The sequence below is a fragment of the Aquarana catesbeiana genome, linkage group LG07 (assembly GCF_042186555.1).
Source record: "Aquarana catesbeiana isolate 2022-GZ linkage group LG07, ASM4218655v1, whole genome shotgun sequence".
In the NCBI taxonomy this organism is placed as follows: Eukaryota; Metazoa; Chordata; class Amphibia; order Anura; family Ranidae; genus Aquarana; species Aquarana catesbeiana.
The window spans coordinates 200,747,843-200,772,725 of NC_133330.1; the positions used below are offsets into that span (position 1 = coordinate 200,747,843).

Here is a 24,883-nt window from a genome sequence, read left to right on the forward strand (position 1 = left end):
GTCTTCTGAGTGCCGGTCTTTAGGCCTCTTCATTGGCGGTGGGGGATGACATCACTCTTGCGCATGTGCAGGAGATAGTCATCCTGACACTCAGAGACCGGCCCGGCACTAAATGCGCAGCTATGTTTGCAGCGCCGGAGAAGACAGCACGCAGGCAGGTAGGTGCATTTTATTGCAGAAGGGACATTGCATATCTCTTCTGCAATAAAAGCCTGCCTGCATGCTGTTTCTTACAGTGGCACTTTAGCTCCACTTTAAATTGTGTGTGTCTGTTTTGTGTGTTTCACAGTCTGTTATACTTTTAGATCTGGTATTGGGACAGAACAATGCAGAGCTAGATGCTAGAGGAGTCTATCCTGTGTGTTCAGCTTTTCAGATGCACTGTTTCAGCAGGATTCTGAGGGAACAAAAAAACATGTAAGAGCGTTTTCTAATAAAAAAAAAAAAATAATTTGAAAATATTTTAGCTGCAGTTTATAAATTTTTTTATATGTAATGCGCTCACACAGTTTCATGCAATCTGTGCCCACTAAGGCTAAGGAAGTACCATTCAATAGCCCCACTATGTGAGGGCAGCATGGATCTGTTTATGGATATCAATGCTGAGCACTGCATGGTTTATCTGCTAACAAGATAAATGGCATCGTTAATAGTGCGTGGCATGCTGAGAATTGACCCTGAAAGTTGAGTGGGCACTGTGGGATATTCAGTATTTTATACCAACAACTAAAAAAAATAAAAAACACAAAGACTTCTACACACCCTAAAGAGTTAAACTACAAAAAAGATTTATTGCTTTAAAAAGCGATGTACAGCAATTTATTAGCATAATAACCCAAGATCCCCCCCATATAAGCCAACCCTCCCAAAAATATTCCTCTTGAAACCAAACACACTAAGTAGGGCAAAAAAAAACCCTTATGAGACGAGGGTCAAAGTGCAAAAACCCCACAGTAGTCAAGCCCTACTGATTACACCCCCTGATATCTATCTATTTGGTGAGCTCTACATATTTATACAAGTATTAGGTAGGATTCCCATTTCTTCAATTTTTTGCATATATTCAGTATTTTAGCTCTCTATAACATATGTGCAATAAACAGTATATTTTGATGGTGGGGGGAGGGGGATGTGTTAACAGCATTCCTAGGTGCCATATAGTCTCGGTGAATCCACCTAACAGGACAAGCCCAGTTTCTAAAATAAAATACATTTGGAATAGGTGAATGACGTTTGCATTGTGCATTGTATTTTAGCTGAAGGTTTGTTGTTTTCCAGGTCATGAAGACTCGTTTAGCTGTGGCGAAGACGGGACAGTATGATGGAATGTTCGACTGTGCTAAGAAGATTCTAAAAAGGGAAGGTGTTCGGGCTTTTTATAAAGGGTATGTTCCCAATATCCTGGGAATCATTCCCTATGCAGGCATCGACCTTGCCATCTATGAGGTAATCTTTGTTCTTTTATATATTTATTAATGTTTAATTTAACCTTTTTTAGATCTGATATATCCCCTGTTTTTTAATAATTTTTATTCCATGTAATGATTACTCAACTTCAGATCGCGTCTGACACTGTTGTTCTGGAACAGAGCTTGAAGTGATACTAAACACACACTGTTTAACCACTTAACCAGCCACAGAACGTTTTACCCCCTTAATGACCAGGCCATTTTTTCCGTTACGACACTGCGTCACTTTAACGGACAATTATGAGGTTGTACCCTAACAAAATTGATGTCGCCCCCCCCAAATAGAGCTTTCTTTTGGTGATATTTGATCACCTCTGCAGTTTTTATATTTTGCACGATAATCAAAAAAAGACAGACAATTTTGAAAAAAAATTGTCACTTCTATTTCTGTATGTGGATGATGGCACTATAATTTAAAAAAATAAGAACCTTTTTAATCATCGGTATACAACTGTCACATGGCCCAGCTCTTCCCCAGCCTGTCTGCAGGGAAACATAAGCAGGAGGAGCTCCTAGTCGTCTGCTGCTGCTTCTCACATGTTCAAATAAGAAACAAAACGCCTTTGGAATATAGAGTAAAACTAAATAATATCAATAAACTGTTTTAAATTTGTCACACTAATATATATTTGAAATCAAATCTCTATTATTTTGAGGAAATAACATGGTGTGGGTGGATTTCTGCCAGTCACAGGCTGTGTCACGCCCCTCCAGCCTGTGTCTTAGAATAAGAGGGAGGTAAAGCCTCCATTAATCTACATGTATTAACCCGTCCACATTGTGTTTAGCTAGTGAGTGGGCTGTCATTTACTGTACCACTGTATAAACCCACATGTGTGACTCTATAGTCACATGGGCTGCTCAGATAGGCAGAAAATGCTCAGCATAAAATCTCACTGAAAACTGAGCATGTGCAGAGTTGCCACTACAGATGCAAAATCCCTAGCTGAATTGGGGACATAAGAAGGTGGAGATAGAGATCAGCAGCATCAACCAGGTTTTTTGCAGAATACAGAAAATTAATCTCATAGTGACTGAGTACGAGCAGCAAAATATTGCGTTTTTTATTTTTAAATTGTTACTGTTTTTTTTTTTTTTGTTTATGGAGCAAAAAATAAAAACTGCAGAGGTGATTAAATACCACCAAAAGAAAGCTCTATTTGTGTGGTGGGGGGGGATGCAAATTTTGTTTGGGTACAGCGTCACACGATTACCAGTTAAAGCGATGCAATGCCAAATTGTAAAGTGCTCTGGTCAGGAAGAGGGTAAAATCTTCCGGGGCTGAAATGGTTAAATGCTGGTTCACACCACAAAAACGCACTCCACATCCTTTCCGGATGTACTTCTGCATGTGTGTTTTTAATGTTTTTGGATGCATTCCAGGTGCTTTTTTTGTTCCTGGTTTTTTTTTTTTTTTTTTTTTTTTGGGTCGCTATACTGGAGTCCGTTGTGTGTGTTTGTTTTTTTTTTTGGTTTTTTTTGTTTTTTTTTGTTTTTTTAATGCATTTTACTGCGTTCCAGTACAGTCCACTGCAGGAATAATGCAGCATGTTCTACTTTTTTCTTTTTTTTTTTTTTTTTTCTGGAACTGGAAAGCCCTGGAACTGACTGCACTAGTGGGAACTATGCCATTGGAAACCATATAACCTACTTTCCATGCATTTTTGATGCAGAAAAAAAATGCACTGGACTGCATGTGGTGTGAACTGACCCATTTGTGTGTTTTTTGTTACTTTTGTTTTTATTATTCTCTCTTAATTAGGTACTTAAAATTTCATTTATTTTATCTCTCTAAGGGCTTGTTCACACTTGCTCAAAATACTAATGCTTATCAAGCGCACCTATAGCGTTTATGCATGTTAATAAGTGTGGTTGATAAGCGTTTTAATGAGCATTAAAAAAGCTCCCCCAAATGCCCTATGTGCATTGCAAAGCGGTTAACATGTATTTTTAGTCACCTTTAAAACTGCACTATAAACGCCTATTTACTTAATGTACTACTGGTACCAAAGTCTTGAATGGAAGGAGTTGAAGTGGTTCAACTCCTTTCAAAGTCCACGTAAGGCTTCAATTTTGAAGAAAAGCAACGCTAACGCTTCATGTTTTGATAATGTGAAAAGCACTGTGTGCTGTCCATAGTATCATTTGCACAGGCATTTGAGGGGCATTAAAAACGAGTTCTGAGTTTTGTTTCAAACTGACCACAACAACCGCTGAAGCAGATCTGGGCTGCTGTGGTCAGTTTGCATCCCTGTGATCACTGCTGGAAGTTACAGGATGCTGTGCTGATGCACGGAATGCCTCTATCTCTTGAGGTCAAAACTGCAGCTGGTTCTGGAAAACAGCACACAGAGGGGGTCATTTTAAAGTTATTTCCTTGCTTTGTGTGATGTTAGCAAGCTTACCCATTCACAGTGTCATAGAATTCTGTCCACCCACCAGCTTGCTGTGTGACGAAAGCCACAGAGGTAGAACGCCTTCCGTGTGTGTGTGTGTGTGTGTGTGTGTCTGTGTGTAATTAAGCCTGCCCCCTGAATAACCCGACATGCCTCCTGCTAAGGGACTCGCTGTGCTGTCACATGCCAGCCAAGAAGAAAAAAAATAATAACATGTTTAGATAAATTTTCTAGGAAAATAAATGTGTTTTGAGACATGTAGTTCTGTATGCTGTATTACAATAACCTTTTTGAAGCAGAGTGTTCACAAATACTTTAACACACAATAAAATTAAACAAAAAAAATCCCCTATAAACTATTTCAATTCTTACCCCAGAACCAGTGTTAATTTTGTCAACTAAATTAATATTATTTTAGTCAACTAAATTATTACTAAAATACGACTAAAACAATACAGATGACTAAAACTAAAATGGCATTTTAGTCAAAAGACTGTGACTAAAACTAAATTGAAATTTGACGTCAAAATTAACACTGCACTACCACATAAGAATAAGCAGGGGGCATCTACTAAGCTGCTGAAAGAAGGGGAAAAAAAGAAGAAAAAGGCTCTTTTTTTTTTATTCTTAATATTTAATTTAACCTACGCCCCATCTCCTTGCTCCCCTTCTTATCCAAACTCCTGGAACGTCTGGTCTACAACCGACTGAGCATCCACCTCGCTGATAATAGCCTTCTTGATCCCCTTCAGTCTGGATTTCGTCCTCAACACTCCACAGAAACTGCTCTCCTAAAACAAACAATCTAATAACGGCCAAAACCAATCGACACTATTCTGTACTCCTACTCCTGGACCTCTCTGCTGCCTTTAATACAGTTGACAACCCCCTCCTCCTCAAAAAAACTCCACGCCTTTGGTCTCCGTGACTGTTCTCTTCCTACTTATCCAACAGCACCTCTAGCGTTTCTTACAACTCTACTTCCTCTTCTCCTCTGCCTTTCTCAGTTGGGGTCCCCCAAGGTTCTGCTCTTGGACCTCTCCTATTTTCAATCTACACTACTCCTCCCTGGGTCAGCTGATAGCCTCCCATGGCTTCCAATACCACCTCTACACTGACGACACCCAAATCTATTTCTCTACCCCTCAGCTCACTCCCTCTGTCTCCTCACGCATCACTAATTCACTAATTTCAGATATATCAGTCTGGATGTCACACCACTTCCTCAAACTCAATCTATCCAAAACCAAACTTATAATTTTTTCTCCCCCATATGCTCCTTCCCCTAATCTCTCTGTCAAAATCGATGGCACAACTATAAGCCCATCCCCACATGCCAAGGTTCTAGGTGTGTAGTCCTGGACTCTGAACTCTCCTTTTTAAGCACCACGGTCCAATCACTGTCCAAATCCTGCCGCATCAACCTCCACAACATCTCCAAAATATGCCCCTGTTTAACCAATGACACAACAAAGCTCTTAATTCACTCTCTGGTCATCTCTCGCCTCGACTACTGCAACTCCCTTCTCATTGGCTTACCTCCACATAGCTTATCACCTCTTCAATCCATTATGAATGCTGCTGCCAGACTCATCCACCTCACCAATCGCTCTGTCTCTGCTACTCCTCTCTGTCAATCCCTCCACTGGCTTCCGCTCGGCCAAAGAATTAAATTCAAAATACTAACAGCTACGTACAAAGCCATCCACAGTTTAGCCCCCAGCTACATCACTAGCCTAGTCTCTAAATACCAACCTACTCGTTCTCTTCGTTCCTCTCAAGACCTTCTGCACTCTAGCTCCCTTGTCACCTCCTCCCATGCTCGCCTCCAGGACTTTTCCAAAGCCTCTCCAATCCTATGGAATGCCTTACCCCAAACTGTCCGCTTATCTCCTACTCTATTAGCTTTTAGATGATCCCTGAAAACCCTTCTCTTCAGAGAAGCCTACCCACACCTAACTGCAACGTTTTTTTTTTTTTTTTTTTTTTTTCCATTTTCTCCATCAGCTCACCCCCCACAGTCATTACCTTTTGTTTCCACTTGACCCTCCCTTCTAGATTGTAAGCTCTAATGAACAGGGCCTTCTGATCCCTCCTGTATTGATTTGTATTGTGTGTACTGTCTGCCCTCATGTTGTAAAGCGCTGCGTAAACTGTTGGTGCTACATAATTCCTGTATTATAATAATAATGTCGGTAATATATTCAGGAAATATGTGCAATAGCATTACAGCCAATAGAATTTACAGGTTTTTTTTTTTGTTTTTTTTTTATGTTTTCAAGTTTTTGTTTGTTTATGGAACTTGGTTTTATTTATAAAGTCGTAATATATCACAATGGCTAAATCTGTGTGTAGTGCATGTTCAAACCTTAATACCATAATAATAAACTTGTTATTCTATTTATTTTTTTCTCCAGGAGTATATAGTGTTTGGCAATTCTAAAGAAATAATGCATTAAAATGTAACTAAACCCATTAGATTTTAGTCGACTAAAATGTGCTGGAGATTTTAGGCAAATAAAATACAATTCAGATGACTAAAATATACTAAAATGGCATTTGAGTCAAAAGACTATAACTAAAACTAAATCGAAATTTTACATCAAAATTAACACTGCCCAGCACTTGCAGTTCACAACTTTCAATGCTGCTGGCTCCTGTTCTGTCAGTGCTGCTTTCCAAAATTTGCAGTCTTCACAGAAATGAGTTAACTTGACAGTGCAGTCGCCAGCCAGTCAGTTAGCTTAGAGAAGGAAGAGGAGGAGTAATGGAAGAAGAAGAAGGGAGACTCTAGCTATCCTAGTCTACAGATCCGTGTGTTTCTGTTGATGCACACCCTATAGGGAGGCCCAGCTCCAGTCCCTGAAGATAGGCAAGGATTCAAATATGAAGAAGCTACATTCTCAGTAAGTGATTAGATTAACAGCTAAAGTGGTAAAAAAAAAAAAAAAGAAAAAAAACTCTGTTAACAATCGCTTTAAAGTAGAACTATAGGCAAAACCATTTTTTTTTTTCATTTTGGATGGAGTAAGGGAGGAGGAGTAGAGGGGGTTGGGGGGTGTCAACTCCCGTCAGTTTATTTTTTTTCCATCTGTGTCCCATTGGGGAGAATTTCCTTTTAATTTCCTGTCCTGTAGCCAAACAGGAAGTAAGGAGAAATCCCTGTAAGTTAAATTAAAAGAATCCCTTGGGGACCTCCAAGTCACAACTAGTGTCCCCTTTGGAAGTGACATTTGTTTGGGCGTTTGCATGCCAACTATCTACAGAACACCTCCAAACAAAGTCATATTGTTTTTTGTTTTTTTTTTCACCAGTTTTAGAAAATCCTAGCCTTTCATTTTCAATCCAGCTTATTTTACTGTTTGTGTCTATTTTGTCATATCATTTTCTGTAGATACTTCATTTTCTTTCATTTGAAAGGATTTTTAAAAATAATTTTGTCTGATCTTGTAAATGCTCTAAGAAGAAATAAAAGAATCCTTACCTCCATTGAAGAACACTGCCATATTTGTGAACTGGTAGCTTCCTGTCTGGCAAGACTATGGGGGGGATTTACTAAAACTGAGGCACTCAGAATCTGGTGAAGGTGTGCATGGTAGCCAATCGGCTTCTAATTTCAGCTTGTTCAATTAAGCTTTGACAATAAAACCTGGAAGATGATTGGTTTCTATGCAGAGCTGCACCAGATTTTGCATACTCCAGTTTTAGTAAATCCATCCCAGTGGGTGCCACAGACATTGTTATATTTTTACTGTTTGTGTGCAAAGGCTTAAGTGCGGAGTAAACCGCCCCAGTGAAGATCTTTCTGTCTGATGGCTCCTAGATTTTTGTCCTTTGAGCTGGAAAATCTCTGCCCAGGGTGGGAGCGTGACCCGTCACATGAGGTACAGACGGTATCATTGTAGTCCATGTGTGCAGGAGAGGAGTTTGTTACCGTGATGACAGGTTCTCTTTGTGGAGTCATCAGATGTCTGTTAGAACCCTGTTGCTTTCCTGGTGTCCCTGAGATACAAATGAAGAACAGGGAATCCCTGATCCACATTGTATCTAAATATATATTTCACAATATCTTTCTCTTCTGACCGTTTTTTTAGCTGGTTGGCTTCTACCAGAAATAACTTCTACCCCCGTTTGCCTCCTGCAGACTCTAAAGAATGCTTGGCTGCAAAAATATGCTACAGATTCTGCCAACCCAGGGGTCCTGGTCCTGCTGGGATGTGGCACAGCTTCCAGTACCTGTGGCCAACTGGCCAGTTATCCATTAGCTCTCATCAGGACAAGAATGCAAGCTCAAGGTAAAACATACAATTTATCAGATTTTGTAAACTTTACCAAAATGGGGGCTTTTGTGCAAGGAGTTCTTTTCTGTTTTTGTCTTTGTTTTTTTTTTTGTTTTTTTTTATATATGTGGATCTACTATTCTCTCTTCTTAGGATGGATGTATATTGGCATATTGTGTGTGCCTGTGAAATGAGCGGAGCCTGAATCATGGCATTGGTGTAGAGATTTGGCTTGTAGAATTCATACAATGAGTGTATGTGTAAGCACAGCATCCATTAGCACTAACACTCATTAAACTGCCTGTGATCTGGATGCCAAATGAGCAGAACTGATTGATTTGATCACCCTGATGTACAGCCAAATTGAATAGTGGTCCTGGCAACTATCTGTGTTACTACACACCATGATTAACTCATTAGCAACGGAAATATACTGCAGAAACAGGATTTTGTGACTTTTGGGAGAATACAGTGCTTTGGCAAAAACCTCTATTGCATATCCTAATTTATGATATTTGATAAGATAGTCTCATTTCTTATCCATGAAGGCATTAATACAGTGTGTCTAACTGTCTTCATTAGCTTCCCTATAATAGTGTTCTTATCCTAAGTAGGAATGCACTGATACCGTTTATTTTTTTTACAATGAGTACAAACAAGTACCGATACTTTATTTATTTACCGATACCTACCGCAACTGTTTTGTTTTAACTTCAGCTGTCGGCATTGGTAAAAAGCATTGAAAAGTTATTTACAAATAAAATAAATTGTTTTTTTTTTTTTTAATATATGTTAATATTTATGTGTAAAAATATTCACTAACAAAGCAAACAAAAAAAAAGTTTTAATTGTTAAATTAAGGGTTATTAAAGTTATTAAAGTGGAGGTCCACCACAAAAAACAAAAAAAACAAATTGCACCAAAAAATTGGAGGAAAAAAAATACATTTTGAACTCGCCTGAAATGGCTTTTGCTAGGCAGTCTTCCTAATCTGCCTCTTCCTACGCCGCGGTGATGTTCTGTCTTCTCCTTCCCGCGTTGTCTTCTGGGGAATGGGGAGCGGTGTGTTATGGGAACTGTGTGTGTCCCACAACACATCGTGTCCCATTCACAAAGCACTGCGCGACTCGCGCATGAGCAGTAGGAAACGGGCAGTGAAACCGTAAAGCTCCACTGCCTGTTTCCCTTAGTTAGGATGGCGGCGCCGAGAGCCAAGGGACGGGTCGGCCTCGGGCGGCCGACATCGCGGGCACCCAGGACAGGTAAGTGTGCTTATTTAAAGTCAGCAGCTACAGTGTTTGTAGCTGCTGACTTTTACATTTTTTTTTTTTCCCGGCCGGAACCCCCCTTTAACTACTAGCTGCCCACCCACTGTCATATGACGGCGGGATGAGGCAGCTGTTGTTCTGGGCACACGTCATATGAAGTGATCGCCCTCCCGAGCCACTAGGGGGCGTCGCGTCGCTCAGGACCCGATGCGCGTGCCCGGCGGCCCCGATATCTGTGTATGTAAACACACAGATCCACGTCCTGTCGGAGGAGAGGAGACCGATGGTGTGTCCCTTGTACATAGGGACACCGATTGGTCACCTCCCCCAGTCAGTCCCCTCCCCCCACAGTTAGAATCACTCCCCTAGGACACACATTAACCCCTCTCACCCCCTAGTGTTAACCCCTTCCCTGCCAGTCACATTTATACAGTAATCAATGCACTTTTATAGCATGGATCGCTGTATAAATGTGAATGGTCCCAAAAATGTGTCAAAAGTGTCCGATATGTCCGCCACAATATCGCAGTCACAATAAAAATCGCAGATCGCCGCTATTACTAGTAAAAAAAAAAAATAATAAAAATGCTATAAATCTATCCCCTATTTTGTAGACGCTATGCAAACCAATCAATATACACTTATTGCGATTTTTTTTTTTTTTTTTTTTTTTACCAAAAATATGTAGAAATATACATATCGGCCTAAACTGAATAAAAAATTTGTTTAAAAAAAAAAATTGGATATTTTATCATAGCAAAAAGTAAAAAATATTTGTGTTTTTTCATACTTGTCCCTCTTCTTTTGTTTATAGCGCAATAATTAAAAAACGCAGAGGTAATCAAATACCACCAAAAGAAAGCTCTATTTGTGGGGAAAAAATTATAAAAATTTCATTAGGGTGCAGTGTTGCATGACCGCGCAATTGTCATTCAAAGTGCGACAACGCTGAAAGCTGAAAAATGGCTTGAGCAGGAAGGGGGTGAAAGTGCCCTGTATTGAGGTGGTTAAGGGGTTAAACAGAGGAACATTTGTTCATCCCTTTGATTTGCAGATGAAGAAACCGAAATATACAAAAAGAAACCATGTTTCTTTTTATTTTAGTGTTTCGGGGCTGAGCAATGTTGTTAATAAGCATTGCCGGCTGCTTTTTTTTTTTTTTTTTTTTTTGACAGCTCCAATTACCCGACTTCTTTAACACTGGCAAGACCCTCTGACAACTGGAAGAACCGAGCCTGAAAGTATCTGTTTCAGGTATCGGTGCATTTGCACGAGTACCGATACTTGTGCAAATACTCGGTATCGGTACCGATACTAGTATCAGTGCAACCCTAATCCTAAGACCTGATATGGTCATTCCATTTTATGTCGCAGAGAATTGTCTGTTTTTATGATTTATCAAAATGATGTGATCATCAAAATTTTGGCAAAAGACTAACTTTAATTATTGAAATACATGAGAACTGTTTAATGTACCAAAGAATCTGTACCTCTCTCCAACTGTTTTGTACTCTAGGCAATCCTGCCACACAGCACAACTGGTCCTCAACCCTCATGCAGTAGCAAAGCTTTGTCAAAGACCAATCCTAGTTAGATAAAAGGGGATTTTGCGAGCCACAATGGTATATTGCCTCAAATGTGGAAATCACCTAGCTGCCCGCGCAGAACACGTTTCATATGCCGTGCAATACAATGTATACAAAAGATACGCTGCGCTAAGGTGATAATGTCAATCTGGAGATCATTAATGCATATGAGGTATACTGAAAATACTGCATAAGCGGCTTATCCAGCCACAGCAAGGCACAAAGGATATATGTATAAAAAAAAAAAAAATTTTTTTTTTTTTTTTTTTTTTTTTTAGTGATTTATAAGGTGCAATGTGTAAATAATATACTAGATGTATACCATTAGAATAAGAGTAGCGATGATTAAACTACTAACTGTATATATAATGAATGAAAAATTATTTATATAATCTGAAATTTACTGTGTAAAAAGTATATAAATAATATCACAGTGATAAGTGCAAAAAATACAACGAAGTGCCAAGTGCCACACAATGAGTGTGAATATCAAATCCAAGATGTGATACGTGGTTATTAAAGTCCAATTTATGAAAGAAATGCACATAAAGTCCATAAAACAGTTCATAAAAAATCCAACGTGCGTGCATTGATCTTAGTGCTTAGTGCTCAGAATTCCATGCTCAAGTGCCATCCAGTGACCCCCCGGGGACAGCCGCTCACCTCAGAGCGTGCGACTCAGCTGTGAGACTGAATCTAAACACGCTTATGAGCCATCCCACGGCTCGGTGATGGAATCCAGATACACAGTTTTCAGCAGCAGCTCCACAGTTAGGAATAAAGGAAAAGAAAAACTGGATAGTGTGATATCGTTTATAAATGTTTATTGGAATAAAAGCTCCCCACATTAGGGTACTCACATTTGCAAGGTGCGTGAGTGCACCAATCTGATAACGGTCTCCAAAGTTTGCCTCAAAGTTTGCCTGTCAGGAGGGATAAGCTGTGCATCGCATCTCAGTGGAGTGCAAGGCTCCATGCTTCATGCTGGCACCTCCCCTACGCGTGTCCAACACAGGGTCACGTGCCTTGATCAGGGGGATGACACGTGACCCTGTGTTGAACACGCGTAGGGGAGGTGCCAGCATGGAGCATGGAGCCTTGCACTCCACTGAGATGCGATGCACAGCTTATCCCTCCTGACAGGCAAACTTTGAGGCAAACTTTGGAGACTGTTATCAGATTAGGGTACTCACATTTGTAAGGTGCGTGAGTGCACCAATGTGCGGAGCTTTTATTCCAATAAATGATATCACACTATCCAGTTTTTCTTTCTTTCTCGAACATCATGGGACACAGAGCCTCAGTAATTATTGATTGGTTATATAGGTATCACTGGTGATTGGACACTGGCACACCCTAACCAGGAAGTTCAACCCCCTATATAATCCCTCCCCCTTGCAGGGATACCTGAGTTTTTACGCCAGTGTCTTAGGTGATGGACGTGTAAAGATGTCCTGTGCTGAGCTCCAAAGGGAATATCCTATATCCTATACTGGGGCAGGCCAGGCGAACCGGATCCATTCCAAAGTGTCTTTTCTAGGCCGAATTGGATGGTACCTGGGCCTCGTGTCCGTAGAAACGAGGTATTACCTGTAACGCTTCTCTTTTTAGAGAGCTGGACCCCGCATATTAGAAAATGGTTTTTCTAGCCTAATTTCTAGCCGGGTGCTTTACAGGGCCAGAACTGTGGATCCCCCTATTTGTAGGGGGCCCCAGTCTCTGACGGTTTTTTCAAACGGAGCCCACCGTGAGAGGCGAAGATTGGGTCTGTACAACAAACCCTGCGGCTGGATACGGTAGGGGAGATTCCACAGAATTTTTTAATTCTAGTAGGTTTCTCCTTTAAGGTAAATGCATGCTATGCCTATTGTGACTACCGAGGGCTGCCAAGAGCACAAACCTTCTCATGCTGATGTCTGTCTCAAGTGTTCGACGCTGCACAAGCTCCTCCGGCCGGCTCCAGGTAGGATCGATGGGTGGCTCTCCTCAGGGATATCTGCCCCCAGACTAGGTGGGGGCCGCAGGTGATCAGTAAGGCGGTTAGACACCGCATTTTCACCGCTGCCGCCGCCACCGTTTGCACAGGGCAGGCCCATCACTACCGGCCTCTCTCCCTCCTCCCCCAGCCTCCTCCATGTTGGTTCAGAAGGGTCGGCTAGCGCGGGAAGTGCTCGTTTTTTTAAAAACCGGGGGGGTGGGGCATCAGCACAGCGTGCTCAGACGCCCACAGGACCGGCTGCAGGCTATTAAAGGCACTGATTGCAGGTGCACTAAGCCTTCTGGAGGGACACAGAGCTGACGGTTGCATGTAAGGTGGGACACAGGCATTCTCCTAGGCAGCATTTACTAAAGTAACACCAGACTGGGCATTGGGTAGCACGCCTTTTAGCCAGACTACATCGCTCAGCAGTCAGTGTTCATCTTGTGATACCTCCACCTTGTTGCTTTGCACTATGGGTTGAAGAGGTTCAAGCACCCCAAGAACCAGAGACTCTAGGGGATCTCGTTCAGGTTCTGAGGGCCCCCTGTCTGCAGCATCCCCCCCCCCGAGGGGCCAGGGACGGCTAGCCAGGGAGAGCCGTTGGGGTCAGGGGCTATACCTGCTTCTGGCACTTCAGCCCCTGTATACATTACACAGAAGGTTTTTTTCCTCAGCCATTAATGGTTTAGAGGAAAGATTAATGGCCGTGATTACGTCTTCACTCGGTGGAAGAAAAGGCACTAGGCCTTCCTCTGTTCCCCAAGACCCTCAGGAAGATGAGCTCTGGGATAAAGGAGAGGAATCCCTTTCAGAGGATCGGGATGGGACGGATGATTCCTCTTCGGAGGAATCAGGTGGAGAGGGACCCTCTGCGACTTCCCAAGAGGAGAAAGTCTTAGTACAGATCCTTACTGGATTGGTCCACTCCACATTTAAGTTGCCCATATCTGAATCCGTTAAAGAACCCTCTTCTTCTTTAGGGTCACTGAAACCTCCTCAAACAGCATAGGCTTTTCCTGTTCATAATTTACTTGAAAAGCTCCTTTATGCTGAGTGGGATCACCCAGATAACTTTTTCAGCGGAAAAAAAACGTTTTTCAACACTTTATCCTATGGAAGAAAAGTTTATGAAAATGTGGGGAGTACCGGCCATTGATGCCGCCATTTCCTCCGTAAATAATAGTCTGACTTGACCTGTAGACAATGCTCAGATGCTCAGGGATCCTGTAGATAAAAAGATGGAATCCCTATTGAAGGATGTTTTCTCCTTAGCAGGCTCAGTGGCTCAACCTGCAGTAGCAGCGATTGGAGTCTGTCAATACCTAAGAGACCATGTTAAGCAGGTCATCAAGGTTTTACCTGAACAGCAGGCCCAGGGGTTGGCTAACCTTCCAGCAGCCTTATGTTATGTTGTTGACTTCATCAGAGATTCTACCATGCAAACCTCTCGTCTGTCGCTGGGGTTAGTGCATATACGTAGAATCCTATGGTTGAAAAGTTGGTCAGCCGAAGCACCATGTAAGAAGCTCCTGGCTGGGTTTCCATTTCGTGGTGCAAGGTTGTTTGGAGAGGACTTGGATAACTATATCAAGAGAATCTCTTGTGGGGAAAAGCACTCTCTTACCTGTTAAGAAGAAGAGTAAGTGTCCCTCTTTCAAACGGACTCTTTCCCCAGCGCCGGGCGCTTCAGCCTCCAGGCAGTCTCGACGGCCTCCTCCATCTGAGTCCAGAGACAAGAGTCAACCCCAGGGACAAAAGAAGTCCTGGGGGAAGAAGCCTACTAGGCAAAACACTAAAACCTCTGCATGAGGGGGCGCCCCCGCGCACTCGAGTGGGGGGAAGACTGCAACAGTTCTCAGGGCTCTGGCAGGAGGATTTCCAGGACAGATGGGTAATCTCCACGGTAACCTTAGGGTACAAGCTGGAGTTTCAGGAATTTCCTTCTCCTCGTTTCCTCAGGTCAAGTGTCCCCAGAGATCCAGAGAAAAAGCAGCCGCTCCTTCTAGCGTTAGAGCGACTTTTGTCGCAGGAGGTCATTATGGTAGTTCCCGCGAAGGATCAAGGATTGGGCTTCTATTCCAACCTTTTTACGGTCCAAAAACCAAATGGGGATGTCAGACCCATTTTGGATTTAAGGGATCTTAACCGATTCCTAAGGATTCAATCCTTCCGCATGTAATCAATTCGGACGGTAGTCTCCACCCTGCAGGGAGGAAAATTTTTGGCATCGATAGACATCAGAGATGCATATCTGCATGTGCCCATTTTTCCTGCTCATCAGAAGTTTCTGCGCTTTGAGATAGGAGGGCGCCATTTCAAGTTTGTGGCTCTGCCTTTTGGGATAGCCACTGCACCTCGAGTGTTCACAAAGGTCTTGGCTCCTCCTCTGGCCAGATTAAGGGCTCAGGGTATAGCTGTCATAGCATACCTAGACGACCTGCTCCTGATAGACCGGTCGGTAGCCTCCTTGAACGGGAACTTGAGGACCACAGTCAAGTATCTGGAACACCTAGGTTGGATCCTCAACCTAGAAAAATCTTTCCTAAAACCAGTAAGCAGACTGGAGTGTTTGGGTCTGATCATAGATACAAGCCAGGAGAAGGTATTTCTACCTCAGGCAAAGATCACTGCCTTAAGGGAGCTGATCCTGGCAGTCAGGACCAAGAAGGGTTCCTCTGTCCTCCTTTGTATGAGGCTGCTGGGAAAGATGGTGTCCGCTGTCGGGTTGGGGAGCAGCTCTGGAACAGTCTGCGGTTCAGGGGGTATGGTCCAAGACCGAGAGGACCTTACCCATCAACATTCTGGAATTCCGTGCGGCATATCTTGCCCTAAAGACCTGGACTGTCAGGCTACAGGGTTGCCCGGTCAGGATCCAGTCCGACAATGCCACAGCAGTGGCTTATGTCAATCATCAGGGAGGCACCAGGAGCCGAGCTGCTCAAAAGGAGGTGAACCAGATCTTAGTCTGGGCAGAGAAGCATGTGCCGTGCATATCGGCAGTTTTTATTCCGGGGATAGAGAACTGGCAGGCGGACTATTTAAGTCGCCAGCAGTTACTTCCAGGGGAATAGTCTCTGCATCCCGATGTCTTTTGGGCCATATGCCAAAGATGGGGGTTCCAGATGTAGATCTCTTTGCATCCCGATTCAACAAAAAGATAGACAGATTTGTGGCAAGGACAAAAGATCCTCTTGCACACGGGACGGAGGGGTTGGTGATTCCGTGGCATCGGTTCTCACTGACTTATGCATTCCCGCCTATTCTGCTACTGGCACGATCAGGCAGGAAAGGAAGTCAGTACTTCTGGTGGCCCCCGCTTGGCCCAGAAGGACGTGGTATGCGGAAATAGTAAGGATGACGGTGGGTTCCCCGTGGACACTACCGGTACGCCCAGACCTGTTATCTCAGGGTCCAGTGTTCCATCCTGCTTTACAAACGCTAAATTTGACGGTTTGGCTATTGAGACCCACGTTCTGAAGAGTCGTGGGCTTTCAGGTCCTGTGATATCTACCTTGATCAATGCAAGGAAGCCAGCTTCCAGAATGATTTATCATAGAGTCTGGAAAGCTTATATATCCTGGTGTGAATCCAGGGGTTGGCATCCCAGAAAATATATGATTGGTAGAATTCTTGATTTTCTACAATTGGGATTAGAGATGAAGCTGGCCTTGAGTACCATCAAGGGCCAGGTCTCGGCCTTATCAGTATTATTTCAATGGCCACTTGCTTCGCATTCTTTGGTCCGAAACTTTATGCAGGGGGTGACGCGTCTTAATCCTCCGGTTAAGGCGCCCCTAAACCCCTGGGACTTGAACTTGGTTCTGTCTGTGTTACAGAAACAGCCTTTTGAACCAATACGTCAGATTCCTTTGGTCTTGCTGACAAGAAAGTTAATTTTTCTGGTGGCCATCTCTTCTGCTAGAAGAGTATCAGAATTAACAGCTCTTTCCTGTAAAGAGCCTTATTTGATTGTACACAAGGATAGAGTGGTACTGCACCCTCACCCTAGTTTTTTACCGAAGGTGGTTTCAGATTTTCATCTAAACCAAGACATTGTTCTTCCTTTTTTCCAGATCCCTGTTCTCCGGAAGAAAGATCACTACATTCTTTGGATGTAGTGAGAGCAGTTAAGGCCTATCTGGAAGCGACTGCTCAGATTCGCAAAACAGATATTTTGTTTGTGCTGCCAGACGGTAGAGGACAAGCAGCATCAAAAGCTACCATTTCTAAATGGATTCGACAATTGATCATTCAAGCTTACGGTTTGAAACAGAGGATTCCTCCGTTTCAGATCAGGGCACATTCCACAAGGGCTATTGGTGCTTCTTGGGCAGTGCATCATCGGGCCTCTATGGCTCAGATCTGCAAGGCCGCAACCTGGTCTTCAGTCCATACATTCACCAGATTCTATCAGGTGGATGTGAGAAGGCATGAGGATATCGCCTTTGGGCGTAGTGTGCTGCAGGCAGCGGTACAGGGTCCTCAGGTCTGATTGCACCCTACTTGGTTGTGGTTCCCCCCCCCCCCCCCCCCCCTCAGATAGCATTGCTCTGGGACATCCCATCAGTAATTACTGAGGCTCTGTGTCCCGTGATGTTCGAGAAAGAAAATAGGATTTTTTAAAACAGCTTACCTGTAAAATCCTTTTCTTTCGATGGACATCACGGGACACAGAGGTCCCTCTTCTAATACACTTATATTGCTTGGCTACAAAACTGAGGTATCCCTGCAAGGGGGAGGGATTATATAGGGGGTTGAACTTCCTGCTTAGGGTGTGCCAGTGTCCAATCACCAGTGATACCTATATAACCCATCAGTAATTACTGAGGCTCTGTGTCCCGTGATGTCCATCGAAAGAAAAGGATTTTACAGGTAAGCTGTTTTAAAAAAATCCTATTTTTCCTTTATTCCTAACTGTGGAGCTGCTGCTGAAAACTGTGTATCTGGATTCCATCACTGAGCCGTGGGATGGCTCATAAGCGTGTTTAGATTCAGTCTCACAGCTGAGTCGCACGCTCTGAGGTGAGCGGCTGTCCCCGGGGGTCACTGGATGGCACTTGAGCATGGAATTCTGAGCACTAAGCACTAAGATTAATGCACGCACATTGGATTTTTTATGAACTGTTTTTATGAACTGTTTTTATGGACTTTATGTGCATTTCTTTCATAAATTGGACTTTAATAACCACGTATCACATCTTGGATTTGATATTCACACTCATTGTGTGGCACTTTGTTGTATTTTTTGCACTTATCACTGTGATGATATTTATATATTTTTTACACGGTAAATTTCAGATTATATAAATAATTTTTCATTCATTATATATACAGTTAGTAGTTTAATCAGCGCTACTCTTATTCTAATGGTATACATCTAGTATATTATTTACACATTGCACCTTATAATAACTAAAAAAAAAAAATAATTTTTTTTTTTTTTTTATATACATATATCCTTTGTGCCTTGCTGTAGCTGGATAAGCCGCTTATGCAGTATTTTCAGTATACCTCATATGCATTAATGATCTCCAGATTGACATTTTCACCTTAGCGCAGCGTATCTTTTGTATACAAAGACCAATCCTAGCCTGCTGATTGGACAAAGAGGGAGCAGCACCACAGTGCAAAGTCATAACTCTACTCACTCTGTTGTCAGCACATGTGCACTGCAGGCCTGATTTGGTTACTGGAACTGTCGCTTACTTCTATCTTGAGCTTTGTTGTCTTTTAATCCACTCGGCAGTGCTGCTGTACAATGTATTAAAAAACAACTGATATCAAGACAGTTTTTAGGCACTTAAATTAGTAGCATTTAAAATATTTTTACTAAAATGTACCTGCCTTAATTGGTGTTTGATATCTACCTGGAGTTTAGCTTTTAAAGAAGAACTCTGGGAATAGGACAGGTAGGCTACATCTCTTGATCGGTATACTGCAAGTATAACAATGGACTACACATAAAGTGGTTGTAAACCTCAGATGTGAAATGTGAACAAAGCATACCCCTCTATAGTGTGTGCTTATCTCAGTTCAAAAGCACAGCGTGTCATTTCTGTCCACTGCCTCGTTCCTCTGCTATAAGCATGAGTCACTTCAGACAAGTTTTCCTGACACCAAGAGAAAAATGGTGACAGAGGAGGGATCTCCATCTGATTGGCAGCCCCGGCTCTGTTCCTGTGTGAAGGAGGGTGTGTCCTTTCCTGTCAATCAGCTCTCAGAGCTCTCCTTACTGATATAACTTTAGCTCCCTGCCCCCTGCTTTTCAGAGCTGAGAGATCCTGTGTAAAGCCAGCACTTTGAATGTAGGGGAAAGACGGCTTTAGATAAACGGGTACAACTTATTTTGGAGGATTTGTTTAATTTCTGTGTATCACCTGAGGCCAGTCACTTCACTTGGTATTTGTAAGGGTTTACAACCACTTTAAGCTCATGCTCACAGTCCAGAGATCTTTGTCCTTCATGTTGCCAAGCTGGCACGCTTTCTCTTTACCCAAACAGAATTATTTGTTAGGCCAAAATGTTATGGGTATTTCCCTGACAACCAGCTTGCTGTAATGAAAAGCTCAGGAATGGTGGAAGATCTCTCTAATAGGGGGATGAAAGTATGAACAATTCAGAAAACCACAATCCTGTATCCTATGTAGGGATGTACTGTAGCTTTGCCAATTCATTTCAGCAGTTTACCTTTAAAATTATGTATGCATGTCCACTGTAAAAACAATTTATAAAATAAAGCCATTGTGCCAAAATCATAACTAGGGTCTACACTCTGGCAACTCAATTTTAAAATTTGGATGTGTTATCTGGCATAATAATAATCTGCGAAAAATACATTTTTAAGAGCCAATTTTTTACCTATTTATAAAGCAATGTGGCGTAATTACCCATTTCATCATGTTACAGGAATAATGAATTTCATTAAAAAAAATAAAATTCCACAAAGTTTTGTACACACAATAGATTTATCCTATTTAAAGGCACATGACACATTTGGCACATTAAAGAGCAACTGATCTCTGGAAGTTGTGCCCAAGAAAAGGCAGGCAGGGGGCAAAGGCCTGGTCACCGTGTTGCCTGTGGTATCCATGCGCCGATCCAGCTGTCTTTCCCTTATTACTCGCTACTTACCATACCTGCTTTGTTCTGCACTGCCTCTGTATGGAGGGAGCCATTTTAGAAGTGGCAGGGCTTTGCTTTCTCATGTTTTAGCCTTCAACAAGGAGAACAGAGCAGCTCAGCAGTTAGGGGAAGTTCAATGGAGTAACACGTCTTCCTTTTTTTCTTTTTTTCCTTTTCTTTTCTTTTTTTTTTTTTTTTTTTAAATCAACTTGTTTCATTTATTACATTTTGCCTGTATAATCGTAGTTTATCACATTCAGTTGAACACACTCCATCATTTATCCAACTTGGTTTACCAGCTCAAATAAGTACCCACAAGGGTCAAGCTAGTCCAAACACGTTGGTGGTGTCATAAACTGTTCATTGTCCCGATAAGTGAGTTGTGGAAAGTTGTGGGCTGTGTAGCTCTAATCCAATCATCTTGTTGCCATGAAGTCAATGATATGTGTTGATTGTTTTCAATTATATTTCTGGATGTGGAAATTGTTGCCAAATCACTGAAGTAAAACATTTTATGGTGGGAATTGGGACTCCTTTTAAATGGGCAACTTTAAGAGTGGTTTTCCGTAATTTCCATTGCTCTAAGAATTTCCTTCCATCTTTTGCAGCATCTGTAGAAGGCGCACCTCAACTTAGCATGGGAGGCCTCTTCCGCAAGATTATCGCTAAGGAAGGATTTTTGGGCCTGTACAGAGGAATAGCTCCAAACTTCCTGAAAGTACTCCCCGCTGTCAGTATCAGCTATGTGGTGTATGAGAAGATGAAGGTCCGGCTTGGGATCTAAAAGTGGGGAACCTCCAGCCTTCACACTCAGGAAATCCATTGTGTGCATATTTGTCTGTGTGTTATTCTGAGAGCTGAGCAGTGTGAAGTGAGTATTGATTGTGTTGCTGCAGACCGTATTGAAAGTCTCCACGGCTAACAGAACATTGCCAAAATGTAGAATATTAAAGTGCAACTCCACTTATGTGAAGAGAAAGCAGTCCCTTCTAGCAGAAATGAATATTTTCTTCTTAAAGTGTATGTAAACTCTTACAATGAACTTACTTTTTTTTTTTTTTTACTTTTTTGGTCTGTTCTATACCATTGGAAGTGTTAGTGACGCTGGCCCTAATACTTGTGGGATAAACACTAGTGACGTTATAGTGCTAAGATTATACTCTAAGCAATACTAAAAATACAGCAATGAGTGTAGTGGATAACACCTCTACGTCCACATCTTAATGTGAATTAACACATGCCATATAGTGACTCAATTAATGTATAAACCCTTAATGAGAGTAACACAAAAACCAAAAAAACTGAATAGACAGTGATGATGTCACATAACATAACTCAAAATACATGTGAAACATCAATATTGTTGACACCCCGTGATAAATATGTGTACTGGTGTCAAACTCTTAGCACACAAGAAATCTCAAAGCATAAATTATATAAAAAACTGAAGAAAAACTGAAAAAAAGATTAAAAAAAACAGGATATAGTGAAATATAAAATGTGCAAAAAAAAAAAAGAGAAGTGAAAGTCCACATATGATGTGAAAAATGAGAAGGCAATTCCAAAAATAAAAGTGTCTCCACTCAACAGTGCTGCAAATCCAAGTGTCCACCACACCTCAGTGACCTGATTCCACTCCCTTGTGAATTTCAAACTCACCAGCTGTAAAGGCCTCCCACTCTCGTGTTTGGCCAAAATAAGCCTCAACCCACTCTTATAGGGGTTAAACAGCGACCACTGTTATCCACCGCTATATATTCCAGACTCTCTCCTTAGGATGATGTTTCCCATAAAGGATGAGAAGAAATGCTCCAATAGTGTAGTACTGTTTTAAAAGGATTTATTCAAAACCAAAACAAACGCTAATACACTCACGTGGTAAATAAAATCAATGGGCAGATCGATACATGGCAGCCAGATAACATCACAGCGAAACATGCAGCAGACAGTGTTTCAACAGTACATGGCCACGGCGGACCCAGGGAGTATGAATGCCGATGATAGCCTCACCAGCCCACAGCAGACAGTCCTCCGCGCCCATACACTAACCCTCACTCCGTGCCCGTCTCTCTTTCCTCCTTCACTCTCCCTTCTAACTCACGTATGAGATTGGCGTGTAACCACGCCCCGACATGTTTTGTCACTGGGACCTAGTCATGGGGTTGGCTACTCGGCATGGCAATCACGAATTTATGCTAATTGACAGCTCAGGTGGACGGGCGTCAATCGCTATGTGTCTACACGCTCCCTGTGTCCCCGTGTTCATGATTTAACACAGAACAATTCCTCATTAACCTCAGGTAGATGAATGTAATTCTAATCTTTATAAAATACAAAAGGGCCAAGGCCTTTATGGCTTCAAAATGCCAATGCATGTAAAACAATTAAAAAAACATACAAATAAATAAATGAAAATTAAAAAGTTCAATGCAAAAGCCAATCATAGTGAATTCAGATGCAACTGAAACACTGAATCCCACATGATCAGATAAATATAATTCTAATCTTTATAAAATACAAACGGGCCAGAGCCTTTATGGCTACAAAATGCCAATGTATGTAATAATAATTAAAAAACATGCAAATAAATAACTGAAAATAAAAAATTAAATACAAGAACAATTCATAGTGATACCAGATGCGACTGAAACACTGAATCCCACATGATCAGAATCAATAAGCCGCAGTCAAAAACTACGGATTAACTAGAAATAGGAATAAATAAAAATAATTAATACATTAAAATATCATTGTCAATCTCAAAATAGAGCTTGCATCGGCTGAACATTATAACTTGGGGCAGGAATCTCATCTCTACACCTATATATAGTTCCCAGAAGGGGTAAATTTAGTTAATAACTGTCATTTAGTAGGTTAAACAGCTAGATCTGAACTAAACCATTACAAACTAACTAAAAATAACTAATAAAGCAATTCAGATCCAGCTCAATGTTCATTCCTCTAGGGAATAAACTTTTGAGGAGGAAGATCCATTGGGTTTCTCTCTGGGAGAGATCCCTAACCCAATTTGAGCCTCTCCAGGATTGATGAACCACATCAAGACCACAAAACTGTAAAAGGCTTGGATCCTGATTGTGCTTCTCCTTAAAATGGAGAGACACACTGTGATATTGGAAACCTTTTTTAATATTCGCTAAATGCTCAGCAATCCGCACCTTCAGTAATCTCTTAGTGCGTCCCACATAGAACAATCCACAGGGACACCACAAGAGATACACTACAAAGGAGGAATTGCACGAAATGAAATGGGACGCACTAAGAGATTGGAATCACGTCACTGAGGTGTGGTGGACACTTGGATTTGCAGCACTGTCGAGTGGAGGCACTTTTATTTTTGGAATTGCCTTCTCATTTTTCACATCATATGTGGACTTTCACTTCTCATTATTTTTTTTTTTTTTTTTTTTTTTGTATTTTTTGCACATTTTATATTTCACTATATCCTGTTTTTTTTTTCTTCTTTTCAGTTTTTCTTCAGTTTTTTATATAATTTATGCTTTGAGATTTCTTGTGTGCTGAGAGTTTGACACCAGTACACATATTTATCACGGGGTGTCAACAATATTGATGTTTCACTTTTTTTTTGAGTTATGTTATGTGACATCATCACTGTCTATTCGTTTTTTTTGGTTTTTGTGTTACTCTCATTAAGGGTTTATACAATAATTGAGTCACTATATGGCATGTGTTCATTCACACTAAGATGTGGAAGTAGAGGTGTTATCCACTACACACATTGCTGTATTTTTAGTATTGCTTAGAGTATAATCTTAGCACTATATTGTCACTAGTGTTTATCCCACAAGTATTAGGGCCAGCGCCACTATTCCATCTCTACCTTAGGGGGAAATTCAGTTTTTATATATTCACTATTTTAAGTGGCAGCTTTTATTTTATCTTTTTATTCTTTCCATTTACAACGCAGTGGTGGTAGGACAGATTTTTTTGGGCGGATTATATTTGTTCACCTACAGTCTTTACCATTGGAAGTGTTGTCTACTTATCTCTCCAATAATTAGAAGTGCAAAAAAAATAACCTGTTGTTACTGCCAGAAATCTAGCGAGCTTGTAATTTTTGTGTGCTCTGCAACTGTCTTATCAGCTCTGCCCAGGTCCCCTGTGAGCTACAGAACACCTCTTATGTTATAAAGAGGGGGGTATATTCTGTAGTCCTAACACAGTTCTTGTAATAGGGTGACAACACTGTTTTGACACAGAATACAGTACAGGGAGTGAGCGTAGTCATCTCTCTATTTTCACTCAGTGATCGTGCTGGTAACACACTTCTGTCTTGGGGTGGCTTCACTCTGGATGGAGAAGCAATAGGGACACATCTGGACAGCAGCATTGTTAGGTCTGGGGAGAGGGTAGTGTTAGACTAGAAGAATTAGATGGACTTGACTAACAATTTAAAGCTGAGCCTCTGCCTACACCTTTTAAAGCTGTAGTAAAAAAATATATAATATAATATTATATTCAGGAAATATCTCCTGAACGTATGCTGTTTAGGAGATATTCACACCTGCTGATGATGTCACCAGCACATGCGCCGTGCACGCTACATTCAGGGAACACTGAGTGTGCAGTTGATGCAGAAAGTGCTGTGCTGAGTCATGACTCCTGTGTGCGTGTGCAGGAGTGACGTCATCACTGCCTGGCCATTTAAACAGTAAGAGCGTGTGAACCCGAAAGGAAGACGAGATGAAGATAGAAGCATTGAGATCGGTGAACACATGCTACTGGAGGTCTCTGTTTAAAAG

General features: G+C 41.6%; 1 protein-coding gene across 1 annotated transcript in view; it reads left to right on the forward strand.

Annotated features, from left to right (window-relative positions):
* The window catches only part of SLC25A24 (solute carrier family 25 member 24), an 85,232-nt gene extending 61,716 nt beyond the window's left edge, over positions 1-23,516 (forward strand). Inside the window, exons 8-10 of the mRNA XM_073592987.1 lie at positions 1,279-1,446; positions 8,010-8,160; positions 20,711-23,516. Coding sequence (XP_073449088.1) covers positions 1,279-1,446; positions 8,010-8,160; positions 20,711-20,886 — 495 coding nt within the window. The 3' untranslated portion in view covers positions 20,887-23,516. The remainder of the gene's footprint in view (positions 1-1,278; positions 1,447-8,009; positions 8,161-20,710) is intronic.
* Positions 23,517-24,883: the final 1,367 nt, after the last annotated feature.